Source organism: Equus asinus, chromosome 24, assembly GCF_041296235.1.
Source record: "Equus asinus isolate D_3611 breed Donkey chromosome 24, EquAss-T2T_v2, whole genome shotgun sequence".
Classification (NCBI taxonomy): domain Eukaryota; kingdom Metazoa; phylum Chordata; class Mammalia; order Perissodactyla; family Equidae; genus Equus; species Equus asinus.
Window position 1 is genome coordinate 50,527,217 of NC_091813.1, and position 21,220 is coordinate 50,548,436.

General features: G+C 41.6%; 1 protein-coding gene across 3 annotated transcripts in view; it reads left to right on the forward strand.

Annotated features, from left to right (window-relative positions):
• Positions 1-9,584: 9,584 nt before the first annotated feature.
• NT5DC1 (5'-nucleotidase domain containing 1) overlaps positions 9,585-21,220 on the forward strand; it is a 125,512-nt gene continuing 113,876 nt past the window's right edge. The window contains exons 1-4 of one of the 3 annotated variants that reach the window (XM_044757487.2): positions 9,585-9,879; positions 15,744-15,835; positions 17,499-17,570; positions 19,728-19,834. In XM_044757487.2, the coding sequence (XP_044613422.2) occupies positions 9,787-9,879; positions 15,744-15,835; positions 17,499-17,570; positions 19,728-19,834 (364 nt within the window). In that variant the 5' untranslated portion in view covers positions 9,585-9,786. The remainder of the gene's footprint in view (positions 9,880-15,743; positions 15,836-17,498; positions 17,571-19,727; positions 19,835-21,220) is intronic. The other 2 variants (XM_014866150.3, XM_014866151.3) reach the window with 2 other exon arrangements.

Here is a 21,220-nt window from a genome sequence, read left to right on the forward strand (position 1 = left end):
GTATGGGACAAAGAACTGTAAAAGCAGCGAAACCTGGAAGAAGAGGAAGCTTGATCTAAGAGCATTCTCTTATCCCAACAAAAAAGTTTCCCATAATTTTTTAAGGACAAGGGAGTTGGAAACAATTGTCACGTATTACCATATATCATCTCTACTTTGTTGCATATGTTCATGTGTATAATTGTGCACCATAGAGTATGTAATTGGCAGTCTTGGTGGTCCAGGGGTTAAGATTCCGTGCTCTCAGTGGGTTCATTTCCCAGTCAGGGAACCACACCACTATCCATTGGTCATCATACTGTGGCAGCTGCATGTCGCTGTGAGCTGAAAGCTATGCTAGTAATATTTCAAATACCAGCAGGGTCACCCATGGTGAACAGGTTTTAGCAGAGCTTCCAGGCTAAGACACATTAGGAAGAAGGATCTGGCTACTCTCTTCAGAAAAAACTGGCTATGAAAAGCCTAAGAATGGCAGTGGAGCATTGTCTGATAAGGCACCAGGAGGTGAGAGGATGGTGCAAAAGATCAGGCACGGTTCTACTCTGCTGTACACAGGGTCACTAGTAGTTGGAATTGACTCGACAGCATTAACAACAAAGAGTATGTAATATGGGTTAAGTCACTTTCAGCTAAAATGTTTGGTAGCTTCCTAAAGTCCCTAATTCAAGATTTCCTCTTAGGTTTGTCATAGTTCAATTTCTCAAACCTAGCTAATATTGCAGGTGGAATTCTGGTGCTCAGAGCAAACAAAGCCAGGGACATCTGACATATTGAGTACGAATTTACAAATAAATGACTAATTGGTCCTTTAATAAGGTTAGTTCTACTTCAGTGAAAACTCATTACTTTGGTTCCCAAACTGTACATGAAATCCTGGGCTAAACATTATCGGGACAGTGTACCTTACAAAAGTGGGAAGATTTCTCACTACCCAACCCCATTTCTAACTAGTGCTCCTAACATGAGGCAGAACTAGCTAATGTGGTCAAAATCAACAGAGCTTTCCTTTATCCCAATGAAAATGGTGAAATGGTTAAGAAGCAGCAACCACAGAATGACCAGAGAATTGCTCACTGTACTGCCCATCCTTGCTCCTGATACGCCCAGCCATGTTTTTGAAGAAGTGAGCCACTTGCAAGTGGGAATTGTGGAGATGGAGAAGGGGGCAGATGTGGCCTGGGTAGGGACTACCTATCCTGTGGCAACCCAACTTGGCCAACCAGAATGCATCTGTGGTTATTGCTTTCCACAAATACCAATACCAGTTTGTGTAGGTAGGCAGGGGTGAAAAAGAATAATGAAGAAAGGAGATAAAAACAACTCAAAAACAAAGATAGGAAAGATAATACACGATTTCTCTTTGCTTCCTGTCTAACAAGCTTTTTTATTACTAAACTGATTTTGTTATATGAAAAGATCCAATGCTACAGAAATTTAGAAATCTAAGCAACAGTCCTTCTTTGTTTATACCTTTTTGTGTTTCTAACAATTTAAATAGGAATCATGTTAGAGAAAATTAATAAAGTGGATCATTATAATAGAGTGGATCATCATCATATTGATGATGGCAGATACTCCATGGTGCATGTATCTCAAATTTTTTCAAATCATACTTATATCTTCATGTACAAAGTTGGTTTCTTTAGATAGTATATACTTAGATCTTGCTTTTTGATCAAATCTGACCATCTCTTACTTTTAGTTGGAGTCTTTAAATCATTTACTTTTAATGTAATTATCAACATGCTTGTGTTTAAATCTACGATATTGTTACTTGCTTTCTATTGCTCCCATCTGTTCAGTATTTCTTTTATTTTTTTCCTTTTTCTGCCATCTTTTGTATTAATTCAATATTTTTCAAGAATCCATTATATAGTAATGATGATTGGAATATTTAGCTAAAACAAAGGAGTGGGACAAACTATGTAAAAGTATTTAGTACTATTTCTGAAAACAGAGAGATTTCTCACAGGATCATAACGTGTTCCATTCCTTCACATTTTCTTTTGAGATAGAATATTTAGAGTCTTACAGTAAGTATACACTGTATGTTAGTTATAGCAATAACTTGTTAATCCATTTACTTTGTCAAGAAAAGAAAGAATTGTTACAAAGTCAATGTCCAGAAGTTACCCTGTTACCTGAAGTTTTCCTGACATTGAAATCTTAGAATACATGTCTAGAATTGGATTAAGTACGTAAAGACATGGGAAACATTTCTAAGACTCTTGATACTCATTTACACATTGCTTTTCAAAAGGGTTGGTGTGGGATATTTTATTAAGAGAAGTATATGAAAAAAATGGATGAGAAGAGTAGATGAGCAATGAGATACTCAATTTTGCATATCATTTTTTTTCCCAAATAATAGATAGATTTTCTTTTTTGAGGAAGATTAGCCCTGAGCTAACATCTGCTGCCAATCCTCCTCTTTTTGCTGAGGAAGACTGGCCCTGAGCTAACATCCATGCCCATCCTCCTCTACTTTATATGTGGGATGCCTACCACAGCATGGCTTGCCAAGCAGTGCCATGTCTGCACCCAGGATCTGAACTGGCGAACCCCAGGCGACCAAAGCAGAACGTGCACACTTAACTGCTGCGCCACCGGGCCAGCCCCATTAAATAGATATTTTTAAGAAAAGCTGCAAAAATCTGACTTTATAGATGAGGAAACTGGGGCAAATTAATTAAAGAATCCAAATATATCAAGTTAGGAGAGGTCCTTATTATTCATTTAATGAAAGTCTTTGTACATCACAAGAAATACATGATTGGCGGGAGATGAAAGATCAAAGATGAAAATACACAGGTGAGATGCATTCAGTCACTTAAGTCAGGAAAGTAAACATGCTGCTCAAAGATCTGGAGACAAAGAAGTTATGGATTCATGCCTGAGCCATGGGGAAGTCCACGTTGACTAGATAACACTTCCTAAGGGATTCATGAGATAGGTTCATGTTTGCATGCCCTTGAAGACTCAAAACTTTAACTCACCTAAATATTTAAAAATTTGAAATCAAGACATAAATAGACAAAGAGGAAAGCGGGCCACAGAGGTAACAACTGTTTCACTCTACTCATATATTATTTGCTGCTATTACCACCAAAATGCTAAGGTGACTCCAAAACCATCTCACAAATTTCCCATAATCCCTTAGGAATATCAGACCCTAGATAAGAAGGCCTGGCTTAAATGTATCTATTATTCTTTGTTTATAGATTTTGCCCATACTACTATAAGATTAAAATATTAACTGAGATTTCTTTGTTTCAAATTTTCCCCAACTTTCAGAAAGAATCAATAATTTTTTCTAAATTACAGCCCTCAAGAAAACATTTTCTATAGTAGAAAAGAGAGACAATTTCTTGGTTTTGTGTTCCAGCATGGATTCTAGACTCTTAAAGGAGAGAAACAGTCTTGCACGCTGTATTAGTTTGCTAGGGCTGCCATAACAAAATCATAGACTAAGTGACTGAAACAACAGAAATTTATTTCTCACAGTTCTCAAGGCTGGAAGTCCAAGATTAAGATGTCAGCAGGTTTGGTTTCTTCTGAGGCCTCTCTCCTTGGCTTGTAGACCACTACCTTTTCCTTGTGTCCTCACATGCTCTTTCTTCCTCTGTGCTTGTGTGCCCCTGGTATTCTGTGTGTCCAAATTTCCTCCTCTTACAAGGAGATGGGTCAGATTGGATTAGGACCCATCCTAAAGCCTCATTTTAATTTAATTACCTCTTTAAAGGCCCTACCTCCAAATATAGTCACATTTTGACTGAAGGTTAGAGTTTCAATATATGAATTTGAAGGGACACAGTCAGCCCAGAACAAATGCCAAGACATATTTATTTTCAAGTTCTGGGCTTTCTTAAAGAAAAAATTAATTTAAAAAAAAATTTCAACAAAGTTGGTTTTAAAATGAATGCAGAGTATATGTCTTGGGTAGAGTTGCCAGATTTAGCAAATAAAAACACAGAGCACAAATTTAAGTTTGAATTTCAGATAAACAATGAATAATTTTTTTAGTATTAGTAAGTTTCATGGAATATTTGGGACATTCAAATTTAATTAGGCATTCTCTATTTTATCTGACAATGTAAGATCCAGAGAAATAGGATGAAGAACATGAAAGTGAGTCATTTGCGCGGGTCCCTGAGAAAAGAACCCTACAGCCCGTCCCATTACAAGGTTAAATCCCCTGCACGGGAGACAACAGGACCCTCCACATGAGCTTGAGGATTCAAAAGCAGAGAGATTTGGGTCTTGATTCCCATTTGGAATTCTGAGAGAAGACAGCTTTGCAGAGCGTCCTATGATAATATGGGGCAATCACTACACTAGGAATGGTGGGTCACACCTAGATAGAGAGAGGGTCTGAGATATCCACCCCACCTTCCTCCACCATAATACATACCCTCCTTCCCTGTGGTTCCAAAGCCAAAAGTTTCCTGGGACTATTTAAGACAGGAGCAGAGGTTGGCGGAGTGTGGAACGGCAAGCCTGAAATGGTCTCATGGTTTGGGTCAAAACTACACATTTTTCTGATGATGCTATAACTAGAGGTGTTTCAGACTTTATGCAGCAGGGACAGTTGTGACAGTGTGGCCAGTGTGGCCAGAGGCAACCAAAGACTGACCCAGATGTTCTAGCTAACGAAAAGCAGTTGTATGGATGCCATTAACCAAGGACAAGAAGTCTCTTCCCAGACTCCTTGACAATATGTTAGCCCTTCTGCAATTCAGAAGTCCCAGAGGGACAGCCAAGGCAAAGGGAAGTATTGTGAAGTGACAGTCAATTGAAGAGAAATTGAGTTTAAACTGGAACTAGGGGCCGGCCCGGTGGCACAGAGGTTAAATGCGCATGCTTCAGAGTCTCAGTGTTTGCCGGTTCGGATCCCGGGTGCGGACTTGGCAAGCCATGCTGTGGTAGCGTCCCACATAGAAAGTAGAGGAAGATGGGCATGGATGTTACCTCAGGGCCAGTCTTCCTCAGCAAAAAGAGGAGGATTGGCAGCAGATGTTAGCTCAGGGCTAATCTTCCTCAAAAAAACAAAACAAATAAACTGGAACTAGCTGAGTTCACCTTGAGTTTACCCATATTCTATTTCCAACTTAACTGCTAGTAAATCAAGATTCCCCATAATATAGTGTTAAAGTTGATTCCTGGAACGTAACCCCCGAACTTAACATTTGTCCTAATTAAATTTCAATCCATTGCTACATCATTTGAGATGTTTAAAATCACAATTCTGTCATTTAGTATTTTAGCTCTCTCTCCAAGAAGAACTCATTTCATATTTTAAACATTTGGTTCTTTATTCAGACACAACCTTAATAAGAAGTTTTCTACCAAAGGACTTCGTCCAACCACATTCTCCCTCTCCACCATCAATAATAAATACACTCACACACAAAAAAAACACAGTAAAATTTCTAGATTGGCTTCTCTTCTTGTGGCAAGATCAGAAATGAAGAATAGAAAATGACATATTTTTTTAATTAAGAAATTTAAGAGTTTTAAGATTACAAGAGAAAATAAATGAAAAATATTCCTAATGCAGAACTACCGCCATCTTAAGGCCACAGCCCAGTATTACAAATTAACTTTTGGTTTTATTTAGCTAAATGGCTAATATTTAAGTGCTATAGGGATTAATTTTTAGTAAGCATTTGTATATTTTATCACTTATTTTCCAATTACTAAATAAACTTTATTGTTTCCCCTTAAAAAAATTATAAGATCCAGAGAAGACGTGTAGATTGGCTTAGATTATATAAAAGGTTGAACATTACAAAGTTTACTTTGGGGTATTTAGAAAAGCATGTTCTATTTGTTTTGTGTGTGTGTGTGAGGAAGATTGGCCCTGAGCTAACACCTGTTGCCAATCTTCCTCTTTTTCTTTGCTGGAGCAAAGTTGTCACCAAGCTAACATCTGTGCCAATCTTCCTCTATTTTGTGTGGGATGCTGCTACAGTGTGTCTTGACAAGTGGTGCTAGGTTCGTGCCCAGGATCTGAACCTGTGAACCCTGGGCTGCCGAAACGGACGGAGCATGCAAATTTTTTAACCACTACACCACTGGGCCGGCCCTCAGAAAAGCACATTTTCAACTAATAAAAAAATAAACAAACAGGCCATTTCCTCCTTCCCCCAAATAATAGTTTGGTAAATAACATTTACAATGTAGATGTTATAAAGACAGTATTATAAATCCACAAAAGATCATTTTCAGAGTTATTTTAGAGTCTAAAACTTAAGGGAGCTGATCATAAAGTTATTGTTTAGGTAAATAAAAACAAATTAAGTAAAAGGTAAATCTAAGGTTAGAGATGCTAAATTATAGTATTACCTTCATTAAAATTTAGGTCAGTTGTAATGATGAAATTCAATTATAGAAAATCAGCAATAAATATCATAACTTTGTATTTTCTGAGCATTTCTAAATTATTTCATGAGTTCTTAGTTATAAGAAAAAAACTCAGTACGTGGAATACTAAAGAAACACTAAAACTTCACTGCATGGTACTGAAGCCAGGTACCTGAGGGTTACTGTAAATATTCAATAAGAACATGATTACCTTTTGACCTTGTTCCCAACACAGACATAGATGAAAAGAAGATAATCTTGTCAATTTGCTGTTTTTTTGTTTAACCTGAGGGGTGATTCAAGGGTCATAAGGATCTGTGAGCTTGTTTTACAGAAGAAAAAGAATGCCTTCAAGGAAGTTATGATCACCAGATAACCAGCATCCAGCTGCCATTGATGCCCGGAGGTCAGGTTGCCCAAGGACTTATCTGGAGTGAAAGAAATGCAGATTAGCCTTTTGTTTCACTTAAACTCCTCCTGCCAAGCCCCCTAGCTCTATAAAAGCCCCTGTTTTCTTCTCTTGTTGAAATGGATTTGAGAGAACTTATCTTCCTGCCTTCTTGTTTTGGCCAATTTGAATAAATCTTTCTCCATCTCCAAGCACAGTGTCTCAGTGATTGGTGGACTGTGCATTGGACACACGAATTTGAGATTAACAAGTTCAGTATCAGTATTAACATTACACACAAATAAAAGTGCCAAACTTTTAAAAAGCAACAAATAACTTAAGCAAAATTTAGGGATCTTTGAAATGACAAATATTATTTGCTACATTTGCTACAACAACATCAATTAGAGTCAACTCCTACTGACTGTAGTAGTCTGCTCAAACTACCATAACAGAATACCACTGACTGAGTGACTTAAAGAACAGGAAATTATTTTCTTACAGTGCTGGAGGCTGGAAGTCCAAGATCAAGGTGCCAGTAGGGCTGGTTTCTGGTGAAGCCTCTCTTCTTGACTTGTAGACTGCACCTTCTCTCTGTGTCCTCACATGGCCTTCCCTCTGTGCAGGTGCATCTCTGGTGTCTCTTTCTCTTCTCATAATGACACCAGTCATATTGAATTAGGACCCCACTCGTATGACCTCATTTAACTGTAGTGCTTATCTTCTTAAAGTCCCTATCTCCAAATACAGTCACATTGGAGCTTAAGGGTTCAACATATTAATTTTAGGGGGGCATATTTCAGTCCACAACACTGACATATTTAACATGTCACTCAAAGAAACAGAAATTAATTAGTATCTGAGTAGAACATTGACCTTTTCATTGATAATAGGAGTGCTGTGGTATTTTATCAGTACATGTAATAGAAGTCTAATGTATAGGGAAAAAGTAAATATCTTTATTTGAAAATAAGCCTTAAGAAACAAAGTGAAGGCTTGTAGCTCAGTTCAGTGTCATGTAGGGAGTTGGGGAAGGGACGGGAACCATATCACTTGTTCTTAGAGGCATTAGACTGAGGTGTGAGGAATTGGCCAGGAAAAGTGAGTGGAGCTCAAGGAGGGGTAAGATCCTCCAAGATGACAGGATTGGATTATTTGCTAAATTCTCCCACAAAGTGTGAAGTTCTAGACTCTAGTACAAGGGCACTTTGAGTGGACATGAGGAATATAAGAAATATAACAGTTGTTATTCAGTAAGTAGATACAACTGTTGACGAACATGTTCAGGTCTAATGGCCAACTCCAGTCTTAGGGCCATTTGAAAGCAATCTTTTGTACTCTTCCCTCTAGCAATGAATGCACTTGTACATTTACATTACTAAGGTAAGTCCCTAAAGTGCCTATTCCCACAAAAAAAAAACAAGATATCCTCCAAAAAGACTTGTGGCCTTCTATGTGGAGACTACCTGGAAGCTTGACCTCAGCAAGCATTCTACTGCAAGAGGCAAAGAGCAACGTGAAGGTTAATGCACCACGGCCAACAGACTCATGCAAGGGAAATAGCGACAAGCTATGAAACAACCCAGCTTTTTCTCTTTTGATTCACAGACATTAAAGACATGGTTGGGCTCTTATAGGTGAACAGCTCAATCTTCTTGAGGATTCTTTCCTGTGCCTATTCCAGAGAGATTTGTTTAGGGCTTTTAAGAGTTATAATAGAACAAGTTATCAATTTATTCAAATGGGTCCACTAGGTATAATAAGTGTCCTACCAGCTTGAACTGTTTATTGCACTAAATTAATCCCTTGGTCTGTTTATTAGCCTCATAAGGGTTAAATGTAATTCTCAATTATATTTTCATTGTGTCATGACTACTGATTTTTTTCCTTTGGACATAGTGTTCCTTTCAATTTAAAACGGAAGCAGTACAATGATAATAGAATTACATTTTCTCTTTTTAATGAGATTTGTTTCTTCTCTTTTAAATGATTTTAAAGATCTCAAAGTCCTAGCCCTTCATATCCAGGAGTTCTCAGTGAGACCTTAAAGCCAATGAACGCAATGAATTAACTTTTCTCCTACATCTAAAATGATAGTAGCTGTGCACAGTCCTTGAGAGAACTGAGAAAATTTCCACTCCAATCATTTTGTGTTTTACAAACCTTAAAACCCTCTGTGTGCATAAAGTTCTCACTTCTGTAGTATGTTCCGTGAAGTTTCTTCTTTTCACAGAAAACTTCATTACAGTAAAAAATAAGATAATCAAATTACAAAACAACGAACACTGTTTTCTTTAATCAGTGTCACTTTCCAAGATGGTCCTTAACGATTTCTAATACATTTTTTTCTAACGCACTTCAGGGAGTGAAACGGTGAAAGGTCTCCTATTTTACCACCTAGGAAACAACGAAATATAAAGTTTTTGATTCAACTTATGGTCAGAGATCACGTGGGAGAAAAGATCTTCCAAATTCTAGGCTAACTGGGTCAGAGAGATATTAGCGGATAAAATTTTCTCCAAACTTACATTATTCGGCACACAAGACTAAAAAGTCAGGTCTAACTTTACATTCTCCTGGGTTCCCTGGCGCCCGGGTTAATTTTGTGGCATGGGCCACGTGCCAACAGGGGCTTGGCTGCGCCCCGCAATTTCCGCAACTGCAGCACCTCTCCCGTCACATCTGGCCCTCGAGACTATGGGCAGAGGCGCGCTCAGCAGCGGTGGGGACGGTGCCGCACCGGCGGGAGCCTGCGTGCGGGTGTCGGCGGGACGCAGCGCGGCGAGCGGGCGAGGCGGGGCGACGGAAGGCCGGCAGCGCGAGGGGCGGGGAGAAGCGAGGCCAGGGGCGGGGCTCGCCGGCGCGGGAAGCGCGAGAGGCCGGTGCTCCGGAGCCTGGGAGCGGCCGCAGCCCCGCCCCGTCCCGCCCCGTGGCGTCCGGCCGCGTCCCGTCCGGTCCCGTCCCGCAGCGTCCTGCCCGCGCGCTCGCAGCCCGCTCCCGGGGCCGAGGCGTTCGCCGGTGCTCCCTGCACAGCCATGGCTCAGCACTTCTGCCTGGCCAGCTGCGACGTGGTCGGCTTCGACCTGGACCACACTCTCTGTCGCTACAACCTGCCCGAGAGCGCCCTGGTGAGTGGCGCGGGCCGCCCGGGGCGCACGGCGTGCAGCCTCCATGGCCGCTGCGGCTGGAGTTTCCTACCGGCTTCGGCGGCGGCGAGCGCTGCCGGGGCCCTGCTGCCGCCGCGCCTTTGCGCAGAACTCGGCCTCCCGCCGCAAGGCTGGGCGGAAGCCTGCACCCCCGGGCCCCGCCCGTGCCGCGAGCACCGGCTTGTATCCCCCAGCCATTAGCCAAGTTTAAGTAAGAGGAGGGTAGGGAAGAAAAGGGGCGAAGGAGGGGCAAATGTGCAAGATCGGGCTGGGAAAACGGTTCCTAGGACAGGACAGGGCGGGGCCCGGGGACCTGGAGGTGTCCTCTGCAGATCTCGGGCTTTGGAACTTCTCTGCCAGTCGTTCTGGGCACCAGCAGTGCGCCGGTACAGCCATCTGGTTAGGGGCTTGTATTTTCCTTGGCTGCAGTTTTTCCTTTTGCACGTCCATGCGACAACATGTCAGTTCGTAAACACTGCAGTCCGGGAGAGATAGTGTGTTGTATTGGAAGGAACACTAGCTAAGAAGTCATTAAACTCTTAGTCCTAGTGTTGCCTTCTACCCAGGGAAGGAAATATTTATTGCGCAACTACTGCGTGCTGCATGCACTTTGAGGAAGTTCTGGTTGTAATAGCAGCCTGCGAAGTTTGGGGCCTCGCTGCACTTTGGAAGGGGAGAGTGGAGTTTGTATGATTCCACACTTGTATCCTCAAATGAATTGTTCGTCCTCCCCTATTCCATTAGTTTCACAAGGGAACTAATTGTGAAAAGTTAACAGAAATTTTTAGTCAAAGATCTAAACATCCAAGCAGTAAAAGCTGGCTATGAGCATAGTGGTGGAAGTGAGGACTCCACAAATAGACTGCATAGCTTAGGGCACCAGCTCCTCCTCACTAGCTCTGTGACTTTGGTTAAGTTACTTAACCTGTGTCTGTTTTTAGTTTCCCTATCTGTAAAATGGGGCTGCTAATTGCATTAACCTCAAAAGGTGGTTGCTAGGATTAACTGCGTAAGAGATGTATAATGCTTAGAGCAGTGTCTGACACATACATTGTTTGCTCTTGTGGTTCCCACCCAAACCATTTCGAAGCCTCACCATTTATGGGTAGAGCTCTATGCCGCTGGTGCAGACATCAGCCAGGGCAGCTGCTCCTTACAGTGAAGGTAGTGCCCAATCGGCAATACAGGTACCCTGTCAAAGATCAAAACGGTGTCTGAATTACTCGTCGTCTATGCACGGACACTTGAAAACAAAGTGTAGCATATACTGTTCCTATTATCCTTCTCTGCTTTGCTGTTAGGCAGGTGTTTCCTTAGTCCTATTGAGAGTTAAGGCTTTTTCCTTCTTGATCCTTTGGCACCACTTTCTCTAGTCTTTGATTCATACTTTCCTTCCCTCTGTGCCTTTCAAATCCTCTCCTGGTTCACGCTTCCTTGCATCTCCTCTCTGGTCACCTGCATTTGGAGAAATATTATTGAACCACTGTTAAGTTAGAGCCAATTTTGTGCGTGTGAGCATAAAATTTCATAATACAAGATCCTCGAACACAAGGATTCTTTACTACGAGCCTGGAATATAAGTGACGTTTAAAGGTCGAAAGCAGTAATGTAGTGTGTTTCGCATCTTGTTTGGTTCAAAAGTCTTTTATTAACTATCAACAGTGTGCTGAGCAGCATCATTGATTGAGTTGGGGATACAGACAGCATCTAGGGGCACAGATGCTGAAAAGTTCGGTCAGCCCCCTGTAGTGAAGGCAGTATTGCCTGGACCTTGCTGCAGGCTGTTTCTTACCTGGCCCGGGGCCCTCCTGCTTTTATCACGCTATCTTCTCATCTGTCAGGTCTCGGGTCTCATCTTAAATAGCATTCCTTTTGGGGAGACTTTCCCAGCCCCCTAGAGTTTATCCTTCCACCCCCATCCCACCTCCAGTTTTCCATAAAATCCTTAATATCTTATAGCACTTACACACGGTATTAAATTTTCCCGTTTACTTGGCATCTTCTCCTGGAGCCTAGTTCCATGACTCCTTGACATTAGTATCTCTGACAGTTTATTGTGTGTTCTGTGTGCCGAGCTGAGTGTTTGGCATGGATGGGGTTCAATAAATAATCGTGGAATGATTGAATAAATAATAGGTATTTTAATAACTGAATATGGCACTTACAGCCACTATTCTAATAAGCATTCTGCTTTATGAATTAGTCCGATCCTTAGAACCACGCCATGAGGATGTTATCATTATCACAATTGCTATTTAGAGATGAGGACGATGAGGCACAATAAGGGTAAGTAGCTTATCCAGGGTCACCAGCAAGGTGGTCGGGCTGGTTGGTTTCTGGCCCCCACCACCATGCTTTGTGTGCTGCAAAGCTCAGAGGAGAGGCCTGGAGTGAGTGAGGCTTGAGCTGGGTCCCCCGACAGGAGTTAGAGTTGGCAGGTGAGGAGGCAGAGAGGAGCACTTCAGGCAGAGGAAATACAGCCACAGCAAGGACCTGGAGGTGAGAAACAGCACCTCTCCAGCAGAAGGTGGGGAGTTGGAGGAGAATATGCTGGAGAATTCAGTGGCAGCTGCGTCTTGGAAGGCTGTCAGTGCCTCTCACTCAAGTCTCATAGGCATTTAGTAAGTGCAGAGTGTTGTGCAGACATGGAACTGGGCGTCTCACTTCACCTGGGGGCTCAGGAAAGGCAACCTAGAAATGATGACCCTGTGCTCTCCTGGGGTTGCAGGCTGAGAAGTGTATGGGGCTAGGTAGTTGACCTACATGTGTGAGTGGGAGAGTGGGGCCTGTGGCAGCCAGGAGAGGGTGTGCCCGTTCTGAAGGCTCAGCCATGCTCGACTCGTATGAGCATTTGCCATGAAGAGTAGAGGCACAGTCTTGCCAGACCTAATTCTTATAAGACAAGTTACAAATCTAAACTTGTATGACAAGTCTCTCAATATTTAAACATTAGCTCATTTTCAAACACAGGATTATAGGGTTGCCAGACTTTTGCAAAGAAAAATACGGGACACCCAATTAAATTTGAATTTCAAATAACGAAAACATTTTTAGTATAGGTATGTTCCAAATATTGCATGGGATATGCTTATACTAAAAAAAATATTTGTTGTTTATCAGAAAAGCAAATTTAGCTAGATATTTCAGATTTTATCTGGCAACCCTAAGTGAGAACCAAATGCAGTCTGTGGTCTGTAGTCTATACCCCCACAGGGCACCAATTTACAACTGCTGTGGAGTGTGCATTATTATTAGTCACACGAGACAGAGAGTAAGTGTCAGCTACAGCTGCGAGAGGAACGGGCTGGTCATGGAGCCCCTGGCCGTGAAGGCTTCTGGGGTCACTCAACATTATCTAACAAAAAGCAGCAAGAACCAAGGCCTTTGGACTAGAACAGGGGTTTCAAAGGCACAGACTCCCCTGCTTTTCTCAGCACCGAAGTTCTCTGCCTCTCGTTGCACACTGACCCTGTTCTCTCCTATTACAAAAACGTCTCCCTCACGAGGTCAGAACACAGCTCTGGACGCCCCTGTTGGCAGCCCTAATGGAAAGGGCTCCTTTCTCTCAGGAAAGAATCTGACCTCACTGGAATCACATGCCCATATCTTAATCAGTATTGCCAAGGGGTGAGACATGCCAGTTGCCCAAGGCTGAATAAAGTACCTTGACCTGAGGCAAGTCTAATAGTGTGTAGTAATTATTGGCAGCTTGAAACTGGCCACGGTGGGAGTATTTATACCATGGAAATGGGCAAATGCTACAAATCAGAGCCTGTTTCTTTTTAACCTGCATGTGACTGATAATAATAGCAAATACTTAAATTTACTTGTATGCCAGGCACTGCTCGAAGCACTATACATCTGTTAACCCCACAGCACTGGTTCCTTTCAAGTAGGGTCATGATGTGTATTTCTTATAGTCTGTAGTACTTTCTACCTCAGAGTGAGTCAGCACATTTTTGATAGTTTTTTTTTTTATGATTGAATGAAAATCCACATAACATATAAGTCAATGGTTTTGAGCCATCTCTGGGCTTCAGGAATTCTGTAGGGGCCCCACCTGGGCACCACCCTCTTTGGCATTTCTGGGTGGTTTTAAGAACCATTACCTGTGGCTCTGAATCACCACCAGGGTTGCGAACTCGTGATATATAGTGTTGACATAATATGGGTCTGTTAACAATTGACCTTGGTCAAGCATCACATTGCATTGCATGGGAGTAGACGTACGTAGAGTGACGTTATTTAACTTTATGATAGAGAACAGCTTTATTTGATAAGGAACCTTTGCTTTCTCCACATCCTGACACTCACACTCGAACCTGCACACAGTCTCTAGAGCTGGGTTCCCCCTGCCTCTGGACTCACCCAGCTACATGCTGCATCTTCCAGGTATCAGTGTAAACATCTCCACTTTAAGGAGGCCTTCTCACACTCCTCTGGCTGTGTCTGTACCTGCTTCCCCCCTGTGCCATCCCGTGCTGTCACAGCCTGTCTTGGAGGAACATCTGGAGAAGGGTCAGGTTGCTCACTGTGTCTTCTTGGACACTGCTCAGTCTGACCCCAGACCACCGTACTCCCTCAGTTTCAGGTGCATCTGATGCTGTCCTAATGAACACTCTTCAGAAGGCGTATGGGGTGCGGCCAGTGTGGACCTTCACTCACCTGTTGCCTACTTTTGGTTTGGAATGCACAGTTCTCTAAAAATTGACCCAGCTCTTAAGAAAAAAGATATTTTACTCAAAAAGCTGGGATTTTGTTGTTGTTGAGAAATCGGAAGATTTGCCAGCAATTAGCAGAGCATTTATTCTGGTGCTTGCTTCAAGAAGCTTCCTTTGTTCTTTTTCCTCAATTGTTTTGCTTATGGGGAACAGATAAGAGATATTTCCTGTATTGGATGGTGGCTCTGTGATTCCTCCTTTAGGCACTTGCTGGTACACCTGTCTGTTTTCCTTTGAGACTCCCCTGAGATGGGGCCTTTCAAGCAAGAATGGACTGAGGATGGGTGTAATGATAGAGTGGTCAATATGTTTATCATCTTGGTGATATGTTAAATAAGGTTACAAAGCTTTGTCAAGTCTAAATGATCTGCAACCCGTTAGAATTTAGGAGTAAGATTAATCATTGTCCTTGTTGTGTAATTGTATACCGATGGTGTTACCGAACCAAAGTGGGTTCCCTCCTGGCAACTTAAATCAGACTCTCCACCGGAAGTAGTTGTCTCAAAAAGTAAAGTATATTTGTGGCAAACAGGAGACCATGCAGAATCATTTCCAGAGACATAGTGTCCCTGAACAAAGGGAAGCAGGACATTTATTTTGGATGAGGAGTGAATATTCAAAAGGGAGAGGTGGGTATTCGCTTGTGCAGGCTCAGATGGAAAATGTGCTTCCACATACACTGCAGGTTATGGTAATAAGGCATAAGCTCCTCCTGGAGAGATCTTAGCATTAAAAATAAGGCCAAGGTCATAGGCGTAGCTCTCTGGTGAGGCTTGGTCTGGTTCAGAGTGGTTGGTGATTGCATCTCCTTCACACAATAAAAGGAAAACAAACAATTTGGAAAAACAGTGAAAATATCCAAACCCACCCTTCAGTTCCTTGGGGTAACTAGTGGGTGACAATGGTATAATTTTGGAGTATAAGAAAGGCCCAGCAGCTACTTGGGCTCCCAGGGGTGGATAAATGGTTTGTGAAGGGGGATTAAACTGCAGAATTTCCCAATTACAGATATTTCCCTCCAACCTCCCCCATGAGTGATTCCATTAGGTTTTCACAAATGTGAAATTAAAAATGAATGGTGACTTTTATATTTAATCTCTCATTTTTCCTTCGCCTTATTTTCAGCTCATTTATAATAGCTTTGCTCAGTTTCTGGTCAAGGAGAAAGGATATGACAAGGAATTGCTCACTGTGACTCCAGAGGATTGGGATTTCTGGTAAGTTCTTTTTTTATGGTCTGCCCGTTCCTTCTGGTGCTTAATTATTTCTGATAAAATTTTAATGTTTCCTCTTCTATGGAAGCAGAAAGTGAAATGTGAAATTGAGTCAAAGGACAAAATGCCTTCTATGCTAAAAGTTTAATGTTTAATGAATTAAAGTCCTTTCTACTTTAAGTTTAGACTTGCTTAATTAAATATGAAAATAAGCTAAGAGCTTATGTGACTGATTTGGGTATTTTTTGTATGGTTGAAGTTTGTCATTATTGAGTTGCAGACGTTATTAAAAACTGTCTCAAAAATTTATATCTTAAAAAAAAGTTTGACGGGCCGGCCCTGTGGCTGACTGGTTAAGTTCTCATGCTCCGCTGAGGTGACCCAGGGTTCTGCTGGTTCTGATCCTGGGTGCGGACATGGCACCGCTTATTGAGCCACCCTGGGGTGGCGTCCCACATGTCACAACCAGAAGGACCCACAACTAAAAAAAAATACACAGCTATGTACCGGAGGGCTTTGGGGAGAAAAAGGAAAAATAAAATCTTAAACAAAAAAAAGTTTTATTGCTCTTCGAATAAAGAAATATAGAAGAGGGGGAATCATCATGTTTTGAATACGTGTCTAAATTAAGACATTTGGCTTTCCATAATTTGGATAAAAATTCATATGTCTAAGTTTCTTACTGTTCACTCCCTTCCTGGGTTAGCATTCTCAACTTCCTAAGGCTTCTTTTGTCTGTCTTCCTCATTTAAACAACAAAACAAACAAAACTGCTGTTAAAGCGCTTTAAATTGTTCAGTTGGAAATTAATAATAGTCCTAAAACACATGAAAAATACATGCAGAAGTAATTCTAGAGCAGCGATGGATGTTCCTGTCTTTTACATTCCTCCAATGTTTGGTTAGGCCTCTTTGATTTATGCCTTTTGTAAAAGGAAGAGACAAACATTTCGCTATATGAAACCTCTGACTCTGGAAATTTTACTGTGGACCGAAGTGAATAATGCTTCTAAAGTACCCTGTCATTTTTTCTTTAATTCTCTTGGTATTTGGTGGCCATTATACGTCCTTGCTTTTATTATTCATAATAATGAATCTGTACCCACTTTTCTCCCCAAACCCCACAAGTCTTTTGCAGTGAGAAACCTAGAACTTGGTATTTGACTTTCTTATAATGGTTTTCAATAATATACCTTGCCCAGAGGGCAAGTTCTTAAAGCCTAACGTAAATTGAGGCGAATTCTAAAGAGTACAGAAAAGTCTCTGGCCAAGATCTTAATTTGCAGAATGTGAATGAGTGCATGTGGGTGCACACGTGTGCATGTGTTTTATTTAATGGAAAACATTTACACATTTTAAAGAGACATGCAATGATGTTCATTTTTTGTTCTCATTGAGTTTTGGATTCCTCTGTTTAAAACCTTAAGGATTTTGCAGACTAAACGTGTTGTCCTTCATTTGTCCACACAACAGTTTTCCTTATATACTAGCTCTGTGGATGATATTTAATTTTAGAATTCTTGGATAGTCTTATTCATTTGATTAACATATCATTCACCTGGGTGGGAGAATCCCTTTGTAGCATTATGATTTTAAAAATATACATCGTTATTTCTTGGGTTAGCTAACTATATGGATTGATTGGAAATCACGCTTTTCTGTTTTAGTTCCAAGGGCTTGGCATTGGATCTGGAAGATGGGCACTTCATTAAACTTGCAGATAATGGCACTGTGCTCAGGTAATGAAATTTGGTCATGTGTTTAAAACTTAACTCTTTGCAGGACATTTTATTGCTATAGAGCATTTGATCATTAAGGTATGGGTTAAAGAAGATTATTATTTTAGTCAGTCACATGACAGGTTATCTGTGTGCCTGCATGTCTTTGTATGAATCGTTGGAGCTATTTAAATACAAATCTAGGAGCGTTAGGCTTAAAGTTTTAGTTTCTTTAAATTTAGTTCGTCAGAAATATTTACAGGAAATAAAGTAGAATGTTAATAGTAGACTGCTTCGTCTCAGTGACCACCCCTACTGCAAGAGAGCCTGGGGATTATATTGTGTTAGGTGGCTATCTAGGTTGCTGGAATAAAATTGGAGTTCTTTTTATTAAGGAAGAAGGAGAGAGAATGGATGTTGGGTTGGGGTTGGTGGTCTGTACATGCCTTTCTTTCTCCATTTATCCAAACTTGCTCCCATCATGCAGGACTCAAGTCTGTGTGCCACCTCCTTCTGGAAGTTTTTCTAGACTGTTCCAACCTTTATCAGTCTCTTTCCCTCTCCCCTACTCCGTGTTGACTCCCTTTCCTTCTCCTCTCAGGGTGAACCCAACACCGTGAGTGTTGGTAAGAGTAGGGCCAGCAGTTGAGAAGCAGCTGCTGTCACTGCTTTGAGTCTTACAGAGGGCACCACGGAGTGAGCATTCATTTTTTTCCCCCAGTTCTGATAGTACAGGCAGGTCAGCATGGCCATGCACTGTGCAATTTATTATTTGTACTCACGAGATCAGAGTCCAAGGAGAGGCCGCTTAGCATGGTTACCCCTTGTACATTGTCTCCCTTTTGATACATCATTCTTTTTGCTAGGTACAAACTCACACTCTCCCCGTCCCTTGCTCTGAGTTGCAGCTAGCTAGAGCAAGTGTGGCCCCACTTTGATTATTTTGTTATTCATTTGCATGTTTTTTCCTTGGGCAACAAGAGATAAGAGTGTGTATATACATTTGTGTGTATGTGTGTATATACTTACACAATGCAGCTTTGACCGTGACCTTTTACTCTACTGTCAGATTATTACAATGTCCTTCGCTGTCTTCAATCACAGTTGAAAGAATGGAAAGCATTCCACAGTTTTGCTTCTTTCTTTCCTTGTTCTGTCTGTCCCCTATCTGAACACCCCTCCCCCAGGGTCTGACCCTCTCTGTTTCTGTTCCAGCTGAGCTGCAGTTTCTCCTGACTTTACTAGCTTATCTCCTTGATGCCTGCTTTCATCCATTGGGAGGTTCCTTGTCTAACCACATTTCCCATTCAAGATTCCTCTGTCTCTACGTATAACATTCTAAAATATTAACCTTATAAAAAAGAGCCTGTTTGTGATTTTTCCTCCATTTGCCCTTCTTTCTTTTTTTCTTCATTTTGCTTTGCTACCATGATATAACACCAAGAGAAGAATAATGATACTTCCTAGCATTATAATTTCTCATAATATACTACATAAAATAGCAATTGGTTCTTGACGGGGTAAGAGTTTCCTAACCAGGCCCTAACTGCCGTGAAAGCAATATTTTGAGCATAGAAAATAGCTACTTTCTTGTCTTGCTGTTTCCCATTGTGTTTTTAGCTGCATTGTGTCCTTGTGTGAGCAGCTTCCTCCCCAGTCTTCATAGTCCCCTGAGCTCACAGCTGGGCCCTCACCCGGTGCCCGGCACCTCCCATCCCTCTGGTGGGCCTGAGGCGGCTCACAGACCGTGTCTCCTGCCTGCTGCCAGAGCAGCTTCCCACCCAATCCACACAGTTGTTTTCTAGTTGTTCCAGTTAGGTTAATGTTATCTTCATGGCTAAATGACGACTTCTTAGGAAAGGATGGTGGGTTGTACTTATGCCAGAGAAATTCCAGTTTATAGTTGATATATTGTAGATTCAGAGCAACTGCTACACTGTGGCCCTCAGAGGGAGCTGCTCCTGATCACGTGCTAGTTGGTGGCCGAGGCGGAGGAAGAACTAGAGCTGTCACGGGGAGTGCCTTCTAGCATCCTAAGTGAAAAAGTCATCCAGTTGAAAAAAGAAGAAAAAAAAAAGGAACCTTTATTAGTTTTAGGGGGGTCAACAAGAGCAAGGCTGGAGGCAGGAATGTTCAGGGGAACCACTGATGAGCAGTGTACCTCATCCCCACAACCAGGGCCAGCCACGGGACCAAGATGATGGCACCCGAGGTGCTGGCAGAGCAGTATGGCAGGAAGGAGTGGAAGCACTTCATATCGGACACCGGAATGGCATCCCGATCAGGTATGACTCTCTCCTCTTGTTTTGGAACCGGAACCTGCAACACGAGGACGTGAAGACGCCCCTCCTGCTGAGCAGATGCATAAGGCAGCAGCTGTGGTTTTATAGGAATAGGATGCATTTTTTTCACATGTGTATGGTTCCTTTTTGACACTTGCTTCTGTTTTATTTACTTGCCCTTGTCCTGGAGTAAAGAAGACTAGCACTTAGGAATAATACATTCCTTAGTCATCTGTATTTTTAGCAAGTTGTTAAATGTTGCATCCTTAGTTTTATTTCTCCATCCCCAATTTCTCCCCACATTCAGATGCCGCACCTCTCCTGTTTTCAGGAATTCTTTTTTACTGCCAATTCTAATATCTTTTGCCTTTTTTTCTAGAATTCACTTTTTTATTGCCAGTTCTAGTATCTTCTGCCTTTGTCTTTTCCTTGCCTTTATTTTAAATGATTTTATACATTTTATTCTCACTGTCTTTAAAGAGCTTCACCATGGGTAAACATGAAAAGATTTCTCAAAAATTATTTATAGACATAGATGTGCAGAAATTAATAAGGAATGATTAAGACATTATTATAAACTGGCCTTATTGAAAGTCATAATTTTGTTTTTCATTTGTTCTGATTTTTTTTTTTTGCCATTTTCTCCCACACCACAGTTTTGAAATGCACCTGTTCTCCTTTAGAAAATGTCATAACCTGAAAATAGCTGGAGTTATTCCTTGTTGCTGTTGTGTTGTTGCTTGTTACATTTGCTGTCTTTTGAGAATGTTGTTTTGTAGTGAGACGAACATGTCAGGAAGTATGAGTGCTCATGAAATAAGTTGATAGGCAAAACTGAGATTTCGCTTTGGGGTTAGATCTAGAATGCTTTCACACGTCTCAAGTCAAAATAGTAGTGGAAGTTAAATGGGTGGGTAGCCTTTGACTCAAGGGATGAAAGGGAACTGCTGTCTCTCCAGATGTAGGCACCTGTACAGAAGCTCTTCCTTCTCGGAAAAGCTAGACACGCAACTAAGTGTTTCACTCTGACGTCCGTTCAGAAATCAGAGTATTTTAAGGAAGTAAAGTATTTCGCAGCTATGAAAGGAGCAATCACCCAATATGACCCATCTGTTTACTCACTTCTCCACCACTAGAGAGCGCTGTCTCCTGGAATCAGCAGCTTCCCTCTGGTGCTTAATTTACCGGGGAGCGCTCTGAGGATGGTCTTGGAGTTTATTGACTCCTCACTGGATTGGTTAGGGAAGTGTTTCCCTTCCAGGTGCCCAGTGGTCAGACTGTGACACATAATAGAGGCCTGTTTCTGCAAAATAGTAAGGAAAAGCTCATGCCTTTAAAATATACTACTACTTATTTTTTTAATATAGAGATGTGTAAAAGAAGAAAAAA